This window comes from Syngnathus typhle, linkage group LG15 (genome assembly GCF_033458585.1).
Source record: "Syngnathus typhle isolate RoL2023-S1 ecotype Sweden linkage group LG15, RoL_Styp_1.0, whole genome shotgun sequence".
Classification (NCBI taxonomy): Eukaryota; Metazoa; Chordata; class Actinopteri; order Syngnathiformes; family Syngnathidae; genus Syngnathus; species Syngnathus typhle.
Window position 1 is genome coordinate 6699296 of NC_083752.1, and position 18770 is coordinate 6718065.

The 18770-nt window shown below is 41.1% G+C and overlaps 2 protein-coding genes across 2 annotated transcripts; one reads left to right on the forward strand and one right to left on the reverse strand.

Moving 5' to 3' along the window:
- Positions 1 to 330: 330 nt before the first annotated feature.
- Positions 331 to 3337, reverse strand: gjb1a (gap junction protein beta 1a). Its single transcript, XM_061299672.1, has 2 exons — positions 3229 to 3337; positions 331 to 1985 (listed from the first exon to the last, which is right to left on the reverse strand). Exon 2 carries the CDS (start codon positions 1969 to 1971, stop codon positions 1246 to 1248), a length of 726 nt encoding a protein of 241 aa, XP_061155656.1. The 5' UTR covers positions 1972 to 1985; positions 3229 to 3337; the 3' UTR covers positions 331 to 1245.
- Positions 3338 to 4528: 1191 nt separating this feature from the next.
- Positions 4529 to 18547, forward strand: LOC133167993 (oligophrenin-1-like). The gene is made up of 24 exons (XM_061299182.1): positions 4529 to 5021; positions 6554 to 6649; positions 6957 to 7018; positions 7410 to 7481; positions 7748 to 7849; positions 7928 to 8038; positions 8118 to 8222; positions 8472 to 8601; positions 8713 to 8813; positions 8903 to 8994; positions 9682 to 9760; positions 10752 to 10785; positions 10871 to 10933; positions 11530 to 11604; positions 12164 to 12248; positions 12433 to 12491; positions 13161 to 13266; positions 13358 to 13517; positions 13662 to 13818; positions 15344 to 15601; positions 15690 to 15819; positions 17329 to 17379; positions 17462 to 17507; positions 17616 to 18547. Exons 1-24 carry the CDS (start codon positions 4868 to 4870, stop codon positions 17625 to 17627), a joined length of 2340 nt encoding a protein of 779 aa, XP_061155166.1. The 5' UTR covers positions 4529 to 4867; the 3' UTR covers positions 17628 to 18547.
- The last annotated feature ends 223 nt before the right edge of the window (positions 18548 to 18770 follow it).

An 18770-nucleotide genomic window follows, 5' to 3' on the forward strand; every position in this document is an offset into this window, starting at 1 on the left:
TGACTGACGAGCTTTATGCTCCCTAAAACAAACGAGTCCAAATTTGTCTCCTTCACTCTGTGTTGTCACATCATTAAACTTTTATAATTTCTATTTGCCGCATACAGTAGCTTCACGCCTAATTGACAGATTAAAAAAAAAATCCCAAATTCTGCTAAGACTGCAACTTTGAAAACTTTTCGCTACACACCATTATGCATTTTAAGCCATAAAAGTTATGACCACCATTAAAATTCCTTTTTGGATTTTTATTCATCAGAATCGAGATACCCTCATGAGTATTTATTAGCAGCATAAGCAGCCACGCAAATGAAATGGTTTGTGGTGAGTTACACTGACATGTGATGGATGGAGTGTTGATACCTTCTATAAAAAAAAAAAGAAGTGACTCTGCAGGTCCAGCTGTCGGTGGGGTCAACAATCGTCACCCGCAAGCTGACCTCTGACATGGCAAAGCTATTGATAACCACAAACTCTGCACTTAGTGAACCCAATCAACCCAAGATGTTTGCTCCCAGGAGGCTCGAGTCTAAAGACGGCTACGGTGCCACAAAATATGCGACAAAGCAACGTGCCAATCGTTCTTATTTTTTTCTCTCCTTCTAAGAAAGCACAGATAAACAGCGATTTTGGAAGATCAAACAAGGAATGGTGGACTTTATTCTGGACTCTATTGGGGGCAAAGATTTACTGCTTCATATTTATCCTCAAAGGGATCTTTTACCTAACATGCATATAAATAAAAACACTGTCAGTTAGAATGAATGTGTTGCATTGTATGGTTACTGTGCATTTATGTCTATTTTATTACCAGTTAGACAGAAAATATTTATTACATTTCAGTACACTGTAGACAATTTATGGCAGAGAAAAAAGCAAAATTTTGACACTGTATGTATAATACAAATAAAAAAAATATTCAGTTAATTCAATGCACACCATGACAAAAAAAATCTATTTGAATAGTCACTTAAGGACTTCTGCAGGCTCATGTGCACCAACTGTAGTTAAACTTAATGAGGCCTGATGTGTTATTTATCTTAATTCTTTTATTTGTATTAGAATGGCATGCCTGCAGCATATAATGAGATCCAATAAAAGTCTCTCTCTTTTAATGACGCTATTATATACATCATGGTCTACTTTTAATGACCAAAATTTACATACGTATATATTGCACTTTTCATAGTGTTAATATTTGGCTATTAACTCTATGATAACTAGTATTTGACATTTCTAAGAGATTTATTTCCCTACTGTAATCTTATGGTGGAGCCAAGCTCCCATGCTTGAGTCTCCAGCATTGTGCAGGTGCTTGCCGCAGGCCTTCCCCACCAGGAAGACGACCTCTGCGATGTTGAGGAGGATGCAAACGCCCGACACGGCCAGCATGAACACGGTGAAAACGGTTTTCTCCGTGGGCCGGGATACGAAGCAGTCCACCGTATTGGGACAAGGGTATGAGTCACACTTGACCAGACGGATCATCTTGTAACCGGGGTAGAGCATGTAAAAGATGTACATAAAGGTCACCTCGAAGGCAACCCGGAATAGCAGGCTGATGACATATGTCCACCAGAGGGCGCCGGTGATTTTCACCTTTTGACTCTTAATCTGCTCAAGTTCTTTGGGGTTGCTTTTCCCTGACAGCATGTAGATCCTCTTGTCCACATGCCGCCGGTGGGCCACGTGCATGGCGACCAGAAGGGCAGGAGTGGAGACCAAAATGAGCTGTAGGGCCCACAGACGGATGTGAGAGATGGGGAAGAAGTGATCGTAGCACACACTGTTGCAGCCCGGCTGCTGGGTGTTGCAGGTGAAGCCAGATTTCTCGTCCCCCCACACGCTCTCTGCTGCCACCACCAGGACTAAGATGCGGAAAATGAAGAGCACGGAGAGCCAGATGCGACCGATTCCCGTGGAGTGTCTGTTGACGCCGCTGATGACAGCATAAAATGAGGCCCAGTTCATTTTTTGCTCCGGGTCTGAAAGATACAGTTGGAGTCAAGGTCTACCCCAGTGCTTCTCAATTATTTTCTGTTACGCCCCCCCCTAGCAAGAAGAAAACTATTCGCGCCCCCCCTCCCCACCGTGACTATCCTAACTTGTCTTGTAAGTCGTAAAATGTTGCACTGTCGCAAACGTGACAGAAGTAACAATGAGAGCGCCACTGCCCCCTGCTGTAGTAAACGCGCAATTACACTTTATTCTAGTACTGCCAAAAAAAAAGCCTGTTCCCCAGGGTCACACGCGCCCCCCCAGGAATAGCACCGCGCCCCCCAAGGGGGGCGCGCCCCACTATTTGAGAAGCACTGGTCTACCCACACCTGGGTCTCACTTATTCAAAAATACATACGACAAATTAGAATGAGATAATGTGAAAAATAAAAGTAAGAATAAATAGTACTTTATAACGATAATAATTCAAATATACATATTAAATAATGGCAATGAAAACACAACATCTTTCATTTCTTCTTAACGGCATTTTCTTTCATTTGTTTACCGGAGCACATTTAATTAAATCACATTAAAGTTTAAAATCCAAGTATCGGTAATGTTTCAACAGTCCAACACTGTGCAGCAGGGGTCGGGAACTTATGGCTTGCGAGCCAAATATGGCTCTTTTGGCGACGTTAAAAACGTTATTGAAAAGAATACATTAGTACAATCAAAAAATCGTTGGTCTTAATTAAAATACATGCATTTAATTGAATTTAACCAAACTATTGTTTTTTTTTTAATGGTTTGGCTCTCCCGGGAAATTATTTTTAAAAAATGGTCATTTATGACTCTGTTCGCCAAAAAGGTTCCCGACCCCTGCTGTACAGCTTCATGAATAAACATAAAAGCTTCAAACGTGTCCAAATTTGTCCAAAAATTCATCACTGGATTGAGTATAAATGCAAGGGTGGTTACCGGGCTCAGCAGGAGGTGTAAGAGGCATATGAGACAGCGATGACAACTCTATGGTGCCACTGGCTTGGCATGGATGACTCACGATAAAGAAAGAGAAGAAGGGGGTCTCTCTGCCCTCCTCGAGATTTGGCAGACCTCTTATGAGTGACCTGGCACTGTGTGTCATGTGACACACCCGTCCCTCATCAGAGGCGTGCAAAGTGCCAAAAGTGCCTCGGTTGAGTTTGCAGATTTTTTGGTGATAATTTAATCAGATGTTAATTAAAAGAACATGTTAAAATGATCATATAAGGAGCACAGCATCCTTACCTTAGATGATGACACAACTAATAACATCCGGACACATTTATGTATGTAGGCTTTTTGAACAAAACTGTGCCAGTGAGCAATGGGGCAGCAGGATTTTGCATTGCTAATGTTAACACACACACACACGCACACACGCACACACACACACCAGCGTACAGCCCAGCCCTGAGAGGTCATATGCTTCTACACACACTGTTTGCATACAATAGCTCCATTTTGCCGGGCCAAACAAACAAACACACAATTCAATTCAAATGTTTTAACTTCGGCCCAGTTGAGGAATCTGTGTGGGGTACAGCTGTCTGCTCTCTTGGCTTTACTAGGCTTTGTTCTGGGCAGGAAATGTAGAAAGGTATAAATCTGCAATTGATATCAATATATCAAGCGACATTAATATAAAAACTGCTTTGATTTTGCAACCCCTTGTGTTTTTAAATTAAATATTTGAAATGTAGTCATGGAATTTGTGCCACTAAATGGATTTTTTTTTGCTTTGCTGTTTCTCACAACATAGCTAACATTTTGATGCTGGTTTTTGTTAATATACCTTTTCTCTTCAGATTTTTTAGCTTCTTGTAGTTAATTGGGTTGAAATTGTATTACGTACACCGGCACAATCTAATTAATTATGTTATTAAGTAGTATGTGAGTAAGTGTGTGTTTTTGATCTGTGCTTAATATTGGACAATAAAAATGCTGCACATAAATAATTCAATTAATGAATTTCCTCCGATTTTGTTCAGTTTGAAGGAGGACATCTAGTGGTACATCTTGGTCATTGCAATTGATCAACAAATAGGCAACCAAATAAGCGTTTTGTCGGGATACCATTTTTGTTTTGTAAGATTTGTGGCGGTTGCATCATTGTTAAAATAATTTATTTTATCCCCTCTTGCATTCATTTACTAGCAGCCCTCGTGTCACGAGTGATGCATTTTCATAAACCAGAGAAGCCTATTGTCCGACAGTTATTAAACAGTTTAATTTTGTTATAACGTAAGATTGCCATTCGTTTTGCAGTGGCCTCTTTAAGGCAGTGTAATTTTTTTTAAAAAAAAACAGTGTTATGTTTTTCATTTTTAAGTCACGGGTTTGAATGGCAGCGTTCCATTTCGCCTCCACGTAGGGTTGTAGTTGTACTATTAATTGATGTTAAATAATAAAGACAAATAAATAAATGACATTACCTCGAGTATTCCATTTTTTATTGAAGTATATATTCACATGTTACGGGGAATGCACAAGAGTTTGAGGGTAAATTAGAATACCAAATACGACTCACGAAAATACAAATCATTTTGGAATGGGACGTGTCCAAAATGAAACTAGCCGCTCTTCTGATAGCGGCATCACAACACAGGAAAAGTGGCTAAGGCAAAGCTTCGCACAATTAAACGCTGGAAAGAAACTGACACTTACGAAAAAGTGAGAAGGGAATCTTCACAACACGTCAGTTTTTTTCCTTTCGGCTTTGGAAGTGACCAGCGGCCATTGAAGGCTCCCACGGGCAACATGGTTGCTCAAGCTAGGCAGCAATGAGTGGCGTGTATTAGTAGTAAGCGAGCTGAGAGCTATTTGAAAAACCAAATTTACCATCCCCTAATCTTCTTTTTATTTTGTTCGGGAGACTACAAACAAGATGGGGCATCCTCCTCTGGAGTTTAGCGACTGCTATTCGGACAGTCCTGACTTCAGAGAAACACTCAAATGCTACGAACTGGAGCTGGACCGAACCAGCAAATTCCTTAAAGAGTTGATAAAAGATGGCAACAATGTGATTAACACAATTAAAGGTAAGCATGTTTTATTTGTGATTTTGCAATTCATTGCAGTTGCTGGATGCGTTGCTATGGCGCGAGAGCCATATTTGGGAGGCGCGCTCCCGTATGACCACAACAAAACACAAACAGAGGTGGTACTAAATTTACGTCTTGCACGTTTAAGTCGTCCCAAGTCTTAAAATCAAGTTTCAAGAAAGTCCCGAGTTACTGCAGCAAAACAAGTAAGTAAAGCTGAGTCCACACAAGCAAGTGTTTGTAGCAAGTCATGACTTGGGTCAAGCAAGTCCTAAGGCAAGTTGAGTCATTCAATCTTCCCATGCAAAGCCTTTTATGCTGATTTTAACGACCTACATTCTAGCATTTCTTAAATGAAATTGTCTGAAGACATTTTCTAAAGAGTCTGTTGATCTTAATTTGTAGTTATCCACTGGGTTGGAAGTCTTCCATCTGTATGTTTGGTCCAACCAGAATTCAGCCTCTCCTTGCTGCCAAGATCTTCAATATCTGTAAAACTGTCTAATGTCGTTAATTGATGTAATATTAGCAATGGGGGTTGTTTGTCAAATGAATAAAATGTAAATATCATCCTCACAGGGCCTGAGTCTGGCCTTGATGACGTCATCATCATTATGTAATTTGATTGGTTGGTTAGAGCAAAAAAGTTGCCAAATTTACGATAGTGTTTTTTGTATTATGTTGAGGATTCTGTGGTTGTGTTATTTTAGTGGTGGTATTGAAAGGTGAAATAAGTCCTACTGAAGGCTTAGGTACAAAATGCATGGTCCGCCATTGGTCACATGTATTTACACAAACCACACCTGGTAGTTAGAAATTTGGCAGCACCTTGAAATTCAAATCGTCCCCCGTCCTATGATATTTAGTACGCACAAATGTTGCTTTCCCACTCTGCCAGAGTGCATCAAGTCCAGTTTACTGCGTAGAACACATCCACATAACCACAAGCTTACAGTTAGTTCATGGCTACATTTGGGTCAACGTTGCACCCTGAGGGCACACTATTTATTTTGTTTTACTCGCCAAGATCCCATTTTGTAGCCCGGGCTCACAAATAGCAGCATTGTTGTTGGTGTTGGCACACGTCTGAGCATAAACTGAAAGTCTTTTTGTTGAATGCACCAATGTTTATGTTGACTTTAGTGCTGGCAACTGTGCCCAAGCTGCAACTGCACGTGCACTACGCTTAATATTCATGGCACGCAAACGGATAGAGCACAAATGGTTAAAAGCACGGAAGATTCGAGGGATATTGTGAATGTACTACTGGGTCCCGAGGCCAAAAAATGTCTTGCAGTATTGATTTACCAGACCAGGGTTTGTTTAGATAATGGAAACCAGACGTAGTGGGCCACATAGTAGCTCCTGCTGACTTTTCCATCCAGGGCAAAAATAAAAACCTTTAACCTTTTCCCTTCAGCAGAATACAAAAAAAAAAAGAAAGAAATTGGTCCTAATAAGCAAATGCATTATAAAAATGGATGGATTGATTTTTCTTTTTTCCAAATGCTTTGTGTATATTTTCTTAGGTTATTCTCTGGCTGTGCAGAAGCTCTCCCAGACTCTCAGTGGCTTCCAGTTCGACTTTATTGGTGACTCCCTGACCGATGATGAGATTAACATTGGTACGTAATACCTGCCTCACTGAACTTATATTCATTATATTAAGTAGGGATGGGCACGTGTACCAGGTATTGGTACCCGGCTCGTACCGGCCTTATTTCTAAATCTTGGATACTCGTGGAGGCTGCCGATACCAGCCACCAATACTCAAATCAAAGAAAATCTGACATTGAGTAAGTCCCCCTATACCGCTGCCATTTGACACATTGGTAAATCATCGTCTGCGTCAGAAAGTGAGGTTTTGTTCACAATGTTGTTTTAAATTAAATTTCATATTTATATCAGTGTTGTGCGACCTTTCATCCTCAGCTCAGTCGTTCCAGGAGTTTGCGGGACTCTTGCAGGAAGCGGAGCATGACAGGATGATGCTGGTGGGTTATCAACTTCCTCCACGCGCACGCCAACTGGGCCTTTTGCGCATCCTATTGGAGTTTTGCTAGATAAGGATCAACGCATTAATGTTCATTTTCATTGCCTTTTTCTCCGGCTCTGATAGACTCATTGTCAACTGGATGTTTCCCTTTTTCACCTGTCATGCTATGGTATTTTTATGATAGAAGGGGAACCTGTTCGACTGGCTTGTCTGGCCACCAAAATACAGTCATTTTAAAAGTGACGTCACGCGTGTGCTGAAAACAATGCGGCAGTTGCAGGAGCAAACAAAAACATGAGCACAAAGTAATAGTTTGGAAATTGTATTGCCAAACGTCGACTGTGTTTCACAAATCCAAAGTAATGCTGTGCTGTGGTTTTGCTGTTCAGGTTCAAAATGCGTCAGATCTGCTCATCAAGCCTCTGGAGAAGTTCAGAAAGGAGCAAATAGGTTTAACAAAAGTGAGTGTTGCATTGCTTGATGTCAAACGCTTACACGGCATGCGTACATACAATCCTTCTTCGTGCCAAACAGGATGCCATCAGCTACTTCCCCATTCATTAGTGATGTGTGTGGCAACATAACAAAAGTAGTCACGCATACCCCCCCACTAAAATCTTCAAGTGAATGTCTCACATAAGCCAATCAAGACTGTTGCTACGAATTTGAAAGCAGTTTACACAACCACCTTTTATCATCTAATATGTAATAATGTCATGCACGATAGGAAAAGAGGAAAAAATTTGAGAAGGAAGGTGAGAAATACTACTCCCAGCTGGACAAGCACCTGAATCTTTCTGCTAAGAAGAAGGACAGTCAACTTCAAGAGGTTGGTGTGATATTTGTGAGCGCGAGAGCGACGCTTGGCCCGTCGTGTGGCTTCACTTCTCGTTTTCCCACCACGCAGGCTGACGAGATCTTGTGTAAAGAGCGGGTCAACTTCTATGAGTCCTCTGTGGAGTATGTTTACCAAATCCACCAGGTTCAAGATAGGAAGAAATTCGACGTGGTGGAGCCTGTAAGGAGTCACACGCACACACAATTTTACAAATGACCCAAAAAAGTGAGAATTTATAGATTGTGGTTTTGTTGCGCAGGTACTGGCGTTTCTCCACAGCGTTTTGACCCTCAACAACCTCACGGTGGAGATGACGCAGGACTTCATGCCCTACAAGCAAGAGCTGCAGCTCAGCCTGCAGAATGTAAGTGGGACGTCCTCAACAACAAATAGGACTTGAATTGGATTTTCCACCACATGGTTGAAGTCAGACTATTTCTGGCTACTTTCTCGTGGCTCAACGAGTCTGACAGCTGTCGATGCGACTGCACCGTTTGCAAACAAATCTGTTTTTCCAAAAATGGAAGCTCACATGTAACAACCAAGCACTCGACACTGAGAACAAATCCAGCCTTAATCTGAATCCCCTCAAGCTCCGTGCTTGTGCCCGCAGACGAGGAACCACTACGAAAGCACTCGCGAGGAGATGGAGGTCCTCATGAAGCGTATGAAACACTCATCGCAGTTCTGCAAAAGGCCCAGTTGGCTGCCCATGGCGGGCTATCTCTATTGTCAGGAGAAGTGTAAGTGGAGTCGGTGTTTACACAGAAGCAAGATACTTGTACAAGCTTGTTTAAATGACCTCTCCTACACTTGCGGATGAGGTGTGTTCTGTTTTGTTTCCATTCCAACAGGGGCTCTGGGTGTGACGTGGGTTAAATACTACTGCAAGTATCACACGGAGGGAAGAATGCTCGTCATGGTTCCTTGTGAACAGAAACCCACTACAAAGCAGGTGTCACAATAAAGCATCCTTACCGTACATTTTTGAATAAAAACCAAAGAACCGATGTGTGACCATATTTGAATGATTATCATCTTCAGGGACCCACGCAGCTGACCCTGAAGTCTTGTTTCCGCCGGAAGACTGATTCCATAGACAAGCGCTTTTGTTTTGACGTGGAAGTCAACGAGAGGTGAGTGAGGCAAATGTGAAGGTGTGCGAGGCGAGACGAGCCTCGCGGGGTAAACAGGCGAAGGGTCGAGGTGAACAGGTGGTTTGCCAGGGACAAGCAGCCAGGGTGAAATGGACCGTAGCCCAACATTCCCAAAGCGTCAGGAACAGATGGCTGGGGGGAAAGAAAAAAAAAACTGCGTTCGCAAAGGAAGAGGAACGCGTCAAGCTCATATTTATCTCCTGACAAATTGCATTTTTAACACATGGCTTGGAGTCGGCTGAGAGGCTTGCTTGTTGTCGACGTGATTCTGAATGTTTGAACAGCTTTTGAATGATGCGTGAATGGCTGTCCTGTGTTGTTGGGCAACTAATTAGAGCCATGTTCACAATGTAATGAGATCTCAATTTGTGTGATAGACTGAAGGTGGCAGTCATGTCTTTGCAGAGAAACTCAGCCTGGCGACTCGCTCTTTAGGACATTTTGTTTGATTGGACACTTTTTCTGTTATATTGCGTGATGACCCGAGATGTATCTGGATACGTCGCTGTTGACAAAATCAAATTTTCATTCACATCATATTTGACACATACACATGCTCCAGTGTTTTTAACAAGCTTAAATAAATGCAGTCAGGCAATGTTTTTTTAACTAAATCAATTAATTGCAACCTTTCCTCTTTCATGGCATTTGTGACTGTTTCCATAGAAACACGCCCGTCACGTTCCAGGCTCTTTCCGAGGGAGACAGGAAGTTATGGATGGAGTCCATGGATGGAAAAGAGCCTGTGAGTTGACTTTTCTCTCATTTTGGGTTAATCCTCTCGGAAATATTTGGTGCAACTGGATTCTTGAGTCAATAAAATAGGAGGTGAAGCGGGTTGATGAGTGAGTCTCCCGCCGACAATGTTTTTTCTCCCTAGTCCATTTGGAAGCTCTTTTTTATATATATTATAAATTCAGTGATTCCTTGACTTATTTATTTGCTGCTGTCGGCCGTAGCTCACACCCAGAGCTTCACGTACAGGTCAACCAACTCCATCTGATGATGCCACACCTCTTCGAGAGACACATCCAACACACAAATTCTACAGTACAATTTTCAAATGATTGAACCAGTTTATCGCTTGAATGAAACTACACCAAAGTGCATTTGTCACTTCAATGAACTTTGGGCTAAAAAAAAACCCCTAATGTGGAGCAGAACAAAAAATGGTGATCATTTCTTAATTATTTGTCAGTAATCATGTCAGAGCGACACCTGGTTCCTTTTAAATGTCCTAAAACATAGACCAAGCCACACAATGGGACTTTTTATATCTCTTAAGTGGAAACAAATCGAGTGTTTGATTCCCATTTTTACTGCGCCAAAAATGAAACTCCACAATGGTGTGGACTGTGCCGGGACCTCCTGAGCTGTAGACAAGTAAACAGTTCTTGTCACGAGATGGGCAAAAGACGAAAAGGAGAAGTTTTAGGATGCATTTTTCCTGTGTAACTTCCCCAAATATTCAGTCAATCGTCAGTTTTACAGTTCAGGGCTTTCTCAGCCCATTTAGTCTGCAAAAGACTCCAATTACAGCAGACATTATTTTGCTGTTTTTAAATATTTAATAGCATCACAATGATGAAAGGTTATTGACATTCATCAGTGAGAATCACTCAGTTTCTTTCCCAAACAAAGTTTTAGAATGACATCTGACCGATAATGCTCTTTTCCCTGAAACGCCATTTCATAATTTTGTCTAATCTCTGATCTGTCATTTTTCCCCATTTCAGATTTATCACTCCCCAATTCACAAGCACGCCGAAAGTAAGTGGGCTATTATTACGCTGAGTGGCAGTTGATCAAAGTTGACTCATCTGCTCATTTGATTCGGCCTTTCTTCTTCCAACAGTGGATCTCAATGAAATTGGATTCAAGTTTGTGCGGAAGTGCATCAATTACGTGGAAGAAAAAGGTGTGCCACCGTATCACATACTCACCTTTTGTTTGGATTTATTCTGCCCTGCTTTAGCGACTGAAATATCTTTTACCTCAGATGTAACGTGTGTCCTGGCAGTGTCAGAAACCTAAATGCTTTGTCGGATATTTCTATTTCTATCATTCTTCATACCAGCGCTGCCCTGATGTATGACTACCTCAGAGCTCTTACTACAGATCACAGCCAGGGGGCGCGCTTGTGTAGTGTCTTAGAACTGCAATCCAGCATCAGTCAGGTCATCTTTCTCAACTGAACATCACTCAGAACTGCAAGGCAGATGTACTAACCACTAAGTTCACCGAGCTGCTGTTGTTGTGTTCACTTAAGTAAATAATTTATTGGCATTTGAAGGCAGCTCAATAAGTCACATATGTTTTCAGTTGAATCATTTTATCGGAATTTATCATGGCCCATTGTTTGAGACCAGGCGAAGTAGTTAAATGCCACATTTCTAAATGAGGGAGACCATCTGTCCAGCTTATGTAATCACTTTGTGGACAAGCATGTGGTACGTTTCCATTTATCTTTTTTGTCAGACCAAACGCACACTCTTTCCCTCCCCCATTTTGCAGGAGTCAAACAAGAGGGTGTGTACCGGACAGTTGGCAGCAACATCCAAGTGCAGAAACTTCTAAATGCCTTCTTTGGTAAGAAAAGAACCCCGTAAAGACTCTACAACACAATTGGGTTTTTTTGCAGCGTAAAAAGTGAATAGAGTGTTCGCCACCAAGTCCCAGGGCAGGGGCACAAACTCAGCGGGGCACTGCCTTGACAAATTGCAATTTATAAAGTACCAGAGAAGCAGATGTGATGCATGTGTGGCGGTGCTATTTCATGTCTTCTTATGCTCTGCTTTTTTGCCAAGCATCTGGCAAATATAATTGCTTGGTATTCTCTCATGCAGGAAAAAAAAAAAGTCGATATTGAGATTCGATTAATCACACTCATGAATGGATTCGAATACGTTAACAAGAATGAATGACTAGGACCTCATTTGCTGTGATGGCAGATAAACTTTTGGGGTCACTTATCACCCATTATAAAAGGCCCCAAATCTCCAAGCGATAATCACGCTTGTTCACACTTTTCCTACTTTAACAATATACCTGTCCTTGACACTGGATGGTGTTATACCTGTCATGTATCTAGTGTAACACACCATTAATTTCTCTAACACCTCATCTGCTGCTTTGTGCTCCTTTGCAGCTCCAGCAAACTCAGGGGATGTGGACCTGCACTGTGGCGACTGGGACATTAAAACTATCACCAGTGCCATGAAGTTCTATCTTAGGCATGTATGAAGAGATATGACTCTAAATAAAAAAATGATGTAGTTTTTTTTTTTTTGTATATGCAGTTCTGGATTTATGCACGTTTTTCAGACTGTTTTCAACTGTGATAGTAAATCACGGAGTGCAGCTCTTTGCCATGCGGTAAATGTCGAGTGTTTTACAAGTGCTTTTATATCTTCGCAGAAGTCTCCCTGAACCTCTGATGACCTACGATCTGCACCGAAACCTCGTGCTAGCTGCAAGTAAGGCACAGACCTTTACTTAAGGTTTAGGATCTGAACTACTCTTACACACTATGAACGCAAGTCTCGGTCCCACTCCTAACATCATCATGTAGGTTTTCATTGAAACGTCATCTTGCCAAGACATTTGGGACTATTCTGTGCTTCCACCTTGCGGCGATACTTTAAGGAAAGGTATTTGAGCTCCTCCCCTGTTCACAAAGTAAGAATATAAGCGAATCCTTTTGTATCCATAGCTTTCCTTGCATACGAACGGATTGGCTATAAGTTCAGCTGTAGGACAGCTGATCAGTTTAAGAGGGGGGGAAAAAGGAAATCTGAGTCACGTTAGTCAACATCATAAAAGTGATTTTAATAGCAGAAGTCTTTCTTTCTAGCCAGATGTCCCACTGGGAGATCATCAGGACAAAGGATGGTTTTGGTTTCCTTCAAAAGACTCTTCCTAGCTTGAACGCAACCTTGTTTTATTGGTTGTAATATTATTTCTTTTGCGTTTTATAGACGTCCCGCAGTTTTACACAATTCTTTTCAGTAGCAGCTCTATTGGATGCACCATTCAACTTTTCAGAACGTGTTCTGGTTGCTTTAGAAAGCCTGTGTAATATTTTGGATTCAAAATATGGCCTCTAAAAACGCTGGCTAATTTGTCCATATCCTTTGTTATTTTAGAATCAGACAGTCTGGACTTCCGACTGAGCGAGATTCACTCACTTATCTACAAATTACCTGAGAGAAATCTGGAGATGCTGGAGCTGCTTCTCAAACACTTGGTCGTGTAAGTGCCGGCACGTTTTGTGCTCTTGCATGCTAATATCGAAATTGTCACAGTTAATTTTTCACTTCAAACGTGTGATCCACATCATCAGCGTGTGCAGTCACTGCAACGACAACCTCATGACGCCTTCAAACATGGCTGTCATCTACGGACCCACACTCATGAGAGCAAAAGAGGAGACGGTGGCGGCCATGTTGGATATCAAGTTCCAAAATATTGTTGTGGAGATTCTGATCGAGGAATACAAAAAGGTGCACATTTCTGAAGCCACGATGTTACCTCGAGGAAGTGTTTTTTTGCTTTTCTTGTGTTAGCATTAATGTTGCAGCTTTCCAAGTTGTATAATGTGAAGCGGGGATAAGAGTTACTCATTGCAAGTTTTGCCGCGCTCACAGATTTTCAGTCAAATGCCAGAGGACAACAACGCCCCGCCCGTCCCTCCTCCTCGCATCACTCCGAGAAGGCGGCAACCCATCACCATCTCCAAGCGGCCCCCTCGTCTTTATCCAGCTCTGAGTCACGAGCACTTCCTCCAGCCGCATCGCTCAGAGAGTAATTATCACCCTGCTATCATCATCTTCATCATTATCATTATCCCGTCATGTCATTACTTTGTCATGTTTGGACACATTTCTCAAAACGTTGCACCAAAACATACTCGTGGGGGGCTCATTTTGTTGACACAATTTTAAGGGGCAGAAAATGTGTATTTAGTAGGGGTGTAACGATTCATCGATACACATCGATTAATCGATATAATGCTCTACGATTTATTGGCATCGATGCTAAACGTAAACATCGATTTATATTGCCGTGTTTGACCTCGGACATTAGACGCGACTTTATTTTGAAATCCAGTTCATTGTTACTTGCTTCCTCTTTCCGGGAGCAGTGCGCGGCGTTGTTGTGTTGTGAGCAGAGCAGGCACGTGAAAGGGGAGTCGACAACTAGTACGCGGCTCCTGGGCTGGTGCTATGGCTAGTGTCCAAAAAGACGAGGAAATTTGCTCCCCTTTAGGCTTCAAGTCATTCGTTTGGAAGCACTTTGGATTCCAAAGAAGAGATGGCTCAACGGACAAGACACGTGCAGTTTGTAAATCCTGCCATGCGGTGATCATATATTCAGGGAGCACAAATCTCGCCGCACATTTAAAGAAAAAACACGACATCAAAGTTCAGAGTTAAAATAAGCACTTTGTATACTACAATACTCTTGTAATTTCCTAAATAAAGAGTTTGCAGTACCTTGTTGATTTTGCGTATGAATTGTTATAAATCAGGATATTGCTCTATATTTTTTATGTAAAAAAAAAAAATAAAAAATCAATCGTAGAGCACTATATCGTGATATATCGTGAATGAATCACAGCAGGCTTTAAGACATCGGCAAATATCATATCTCGTTTCTTTGAATCGATATGATATCGTATCGTGACAAAACCCGCGATTTACACCCCTAGTATTTAGTGTGTCTAACAAATGCAGCTATTACGTCTTAGTTTATTGACCTATATTGTAAACCCTGGTTAGTCATCAATGAGTTATTCAAAATCATGTAATTTTTCATACGTTTCAACCTCTTGTATAACTTTGTCAAGTTGAAAACATTTTTGAAGTATCCTTTCATACGGCATGAATTTTGAATTACATTTTTCTCGTTCTTATGACCTAACCCTAAAGATTGACAAAAATGCACCCCTCCCAATTCAAGACTAGAAAATGCCATTCAAAAGGTTAATGAAAAAGCCATCCCACAAAGTCCCTTTCAACATCCGAAAAACCCAAAAATCCCTCAAGACTAACCTCTACATTTTTGCTAAACTCTTTCATGCTTCAGTGAAAGATGGTTGTTTTAGTCAAGATTATACCAAAATATATTTCCCCAATCATATTTAAGTACCTTATTAAGCCAACCTTCAATTTTGCACATTCCTAGTTTATTCTCATTTATTCCCATAAATTCCCATGGAAACTTTTCACCTTCCTGTAATTTCGCAACCCTCTAGTAGTCATTTGGGCTGAACATCCCGTAAAGACTTTATGACCATTCTTACTGTCATTTCACCGCTGTGTAACAGATGGCCAGAGTGGCGACTCTGCGGTGGAAGGCGACGTCTCGGCAAGCCCCGTTCCCCTGCAGAGGACCAAATCTTCCAACTCTGCTCCGCTCGTTCCTCGAGAACCTCCTCGCAAGCAACCGCCGCTCTACAGAGCAGTCACCAGTAGAGCGGACTTTGATTGCAGTAAAGTAGAATCGTCTTCACTGCCAAACGTCGAGCCTGGAGTCCCCGTCAGTCGAGTAGCTTCATTCCAAGGCAGAAAACCTATTCCTAAAGGTACGCTTGCCTATGTGGAATCTTGTGCAAAAATTCACCGCTTAAGGAAGTATTCAAATGATAAGAATTGCACCTACTGCTTTTCCAGGAGATTGTGATGGTCTGAGCAGAACAGGCAGGATGCACGCCATTTGCAGACCCCCGGTGAGGCCTCCGGAGCCCCCCTCCAGGCACCCCTCTCTAAAACTGCAGAGCAACGAAGGATCCGCCGCATCCTAGTAAGAAACCCCTCACGTTATTGCCTTCTCCTATGCCCAAGAGCGAGATGGCAGAATTTGATCACCTCTTCGAAAATTCCTTTTAGTGTCAAAATGCTAGTGTCAAAAACAACATCAAATGACAAGAAAGGCGCCCAGTGGAAGGAGTCACAGAGTGAATTGCCAAAGAGATGGTGCCCATTTATATAGATTATTTATCGCCATGTTGTAAACGTTTGACCCGAGCTATGTGTTTCCAAGCCGCAAATATTTTGCAGAGGTTGCCTTGCCTCTCATGTCAACTCGATAGCGTGAGAGAGAGCTCGCAGCAGACATAAGGACCAGCCAAGCCATTTAGTTTGACGACTCATTTTATGATGTGAATTTATTTAGGATTGTGTTTTGACAAAAGAGAATATTTTTCCAAAAGGAAATGGATGAAAGCTAATGTTGGGGGACTATTTCAAAGCGTGTTTGGTATCGAAGAGGGAAAACAACAAGTTGTTACCGAAAATGACAAAATATCATTTGGTTCTCCTAAAATCGAATGAGTGGGGGGATGTTAAAATCTGAAATCAGATTTAGGGTTTAGTGATTTCACCTTCTTCTCTTCCACACACACCAAAGGTATCGACATGGACAAAAAAAAATCCAATATATCTGATAAAAATTTGAGCCCTGCTCGATTATTAAAACTGATAGTAACATTTATTGTTCACCTGTACAAATATTTTTGCTTTCTTTTATATATTTTCTGAATTAAGCGATAAAGGACAATCCCAGTGCAGTTTGAAAAAAAGGTGCACGGTGAAAAAGATGTCCACCTCACAAAATAAATCAACTGAAGGCACCTTTTGAGAGCAACAGAATCGGAGAAGTCCTTTTTCAGAAGGCTGTGTGTGGCCGCCATCTGCTTTGACAGATCGAGTTGAGTTCACGGTCGTTGGAGAACAATGCGCTCGATTGTTCAATTGGAAAAATTAGGGGGGGGTGACAGCTCAACTTGCAATCATCACACGACCCCTGATTGGTTGTTACCCGAGTGATGTCAGTTGATGCATTTTTAAAGGTGTAAAATAATGAAGTTATCAAATCATAGACAAAATAGAAACTTTTCACTGCTGAAAATGTCTAAATGCAGCAAGTAAAGCATTCCTTGAATGGCTTAGCACGTCGAAACCAAATAGATTTTGATTAGTTTTGTCATTCCTCCCTTGTGACTCATAAATCACCTCAAAATATCAAGCATATACAAAATAAATATTAAACCAGAATCCATCGATTTTACGTGCTGTTTCTTCCGATAAAACAAAGTCTGGAAAGTTGATTTACGGTTTGAATTAAGTTTTGTGGAAAATGATGGGACAAGGGATTTACTCAAATGTTGGCGTATATGTAAAAACACGAAGATAAAATGGAGTGAGCTGGCATGTCCTTTGGAAACAGTCTGAAAGCAAATTTTTACGTATGTTTCTTCAGAAACAAACATCATTCACATTGCTGTATTCTCTCTCCTTCTTTCGTCCTTAGTGTTGCTTCAAAAGCAAAATTTTTTGAGAATGCCTCCAGACATGGTAACAGGTAAGTAGAAATATGATGACGGCAGTCCACAGCCGTAGATGTCAGAGAGCGGCGATGATCTAACGTCTTTCCTCTCACATAGTACACCAGCGTCTCAGTCACCAGCAGCAACGAATGACAAAAAAGAGGTCAGATTTGGATCAGAATCTTTTATTTCTCATCCTTGCTAAATGTAATCCCTACCTCTGGTGCTCCTGCCATTGAATACTTGAGTGTCTTGTTTTCTTTCCTGACAGAATTCAAGCTGAGCGTTTGGAAGCTGCAATTGGTGATGCCGGTAATGGCGATTGTGAAGAGTAGCAGAGCAACTCGCTGGGGAAATCCTGAGACTTGTTTGTAACGTTCTAAGTCAACACGGCCGCATAGTGACCTCTAAATGTGCATTCAAGGCCATCAGCTTACGTTTGAGCATCATTCCAATGTTTGGAGTTCCTTTTGTTTTGCTCTACAGTGTTATGTCGTTGGAACTTACTTCTAACTGGTTCTTAAATCATTCAGACACGTTTTCTAGTCTACTCGTAACTAATACGAATTAGTCCATTCGTAACCTTGGTCTCATCAGTACGTCATTAATCCAAAATGTATTTATGAGTTTAATCAGTCAAGGTCTTGCAGAACATCCAACGAGAATGACCAAAGTTAAAAAAATAAACAAAACGTCTTGTGTGTTTTATGACATTATTCAGTTAATGTAGTTAAATCAGCACTCCCACTCATTGCTGTTCATTCATCGGGCATAATTAGTATTAATACAGTTGATGTTCTAAAAGTATTTTCTGCCCATGTAGGTCAGCTTTTACCTCGAAAAAAATAATAATTTGTTGGCACTTGCAAAAAATGTTATGCTAATTTTGCTACAGTTTGGGACTACATTGTTTTCTTTTCCCACAGCCTGGAAATCGCACTTGTCATTTCCTTTGTTTTTGTAAATAAAATATGGAAAAAAAAGAATAGTTTTGGGAAAAAACTGCCTGTTACCTCTTGAAATGATTTCAAATTTTATACAATGACAATTATAAGTTTAGAGTAGCATGCAAAATGACTTTTTGGTACAGCAAGGAAAAATCTGCATGTGGTTTGTTTGAAAACAAGTGTTAACATTACCAGACACTTGTTCTTTTTGTACCAGAGCAAAACTGCTTTCAATAAACAGATTGTCCCAACAGTAGTATGACAGCCAGTATTATTTGTGACAGTAAACAGCTTGACTCTTTACATGTTTGTTCCTCACGATTTTTTTTTTTTTTTGTACACATAGTAACTGTTGTTGACAAGGTGACCTGATGTGTAACAATGGATACAAAACAAGCCACTTTATTAGCAAAAAAAAAAGGGGGTCTCTCTAATCTGCTCTATGGTATTCCATTTGTTTTTCTCACTACTAGCAAGAT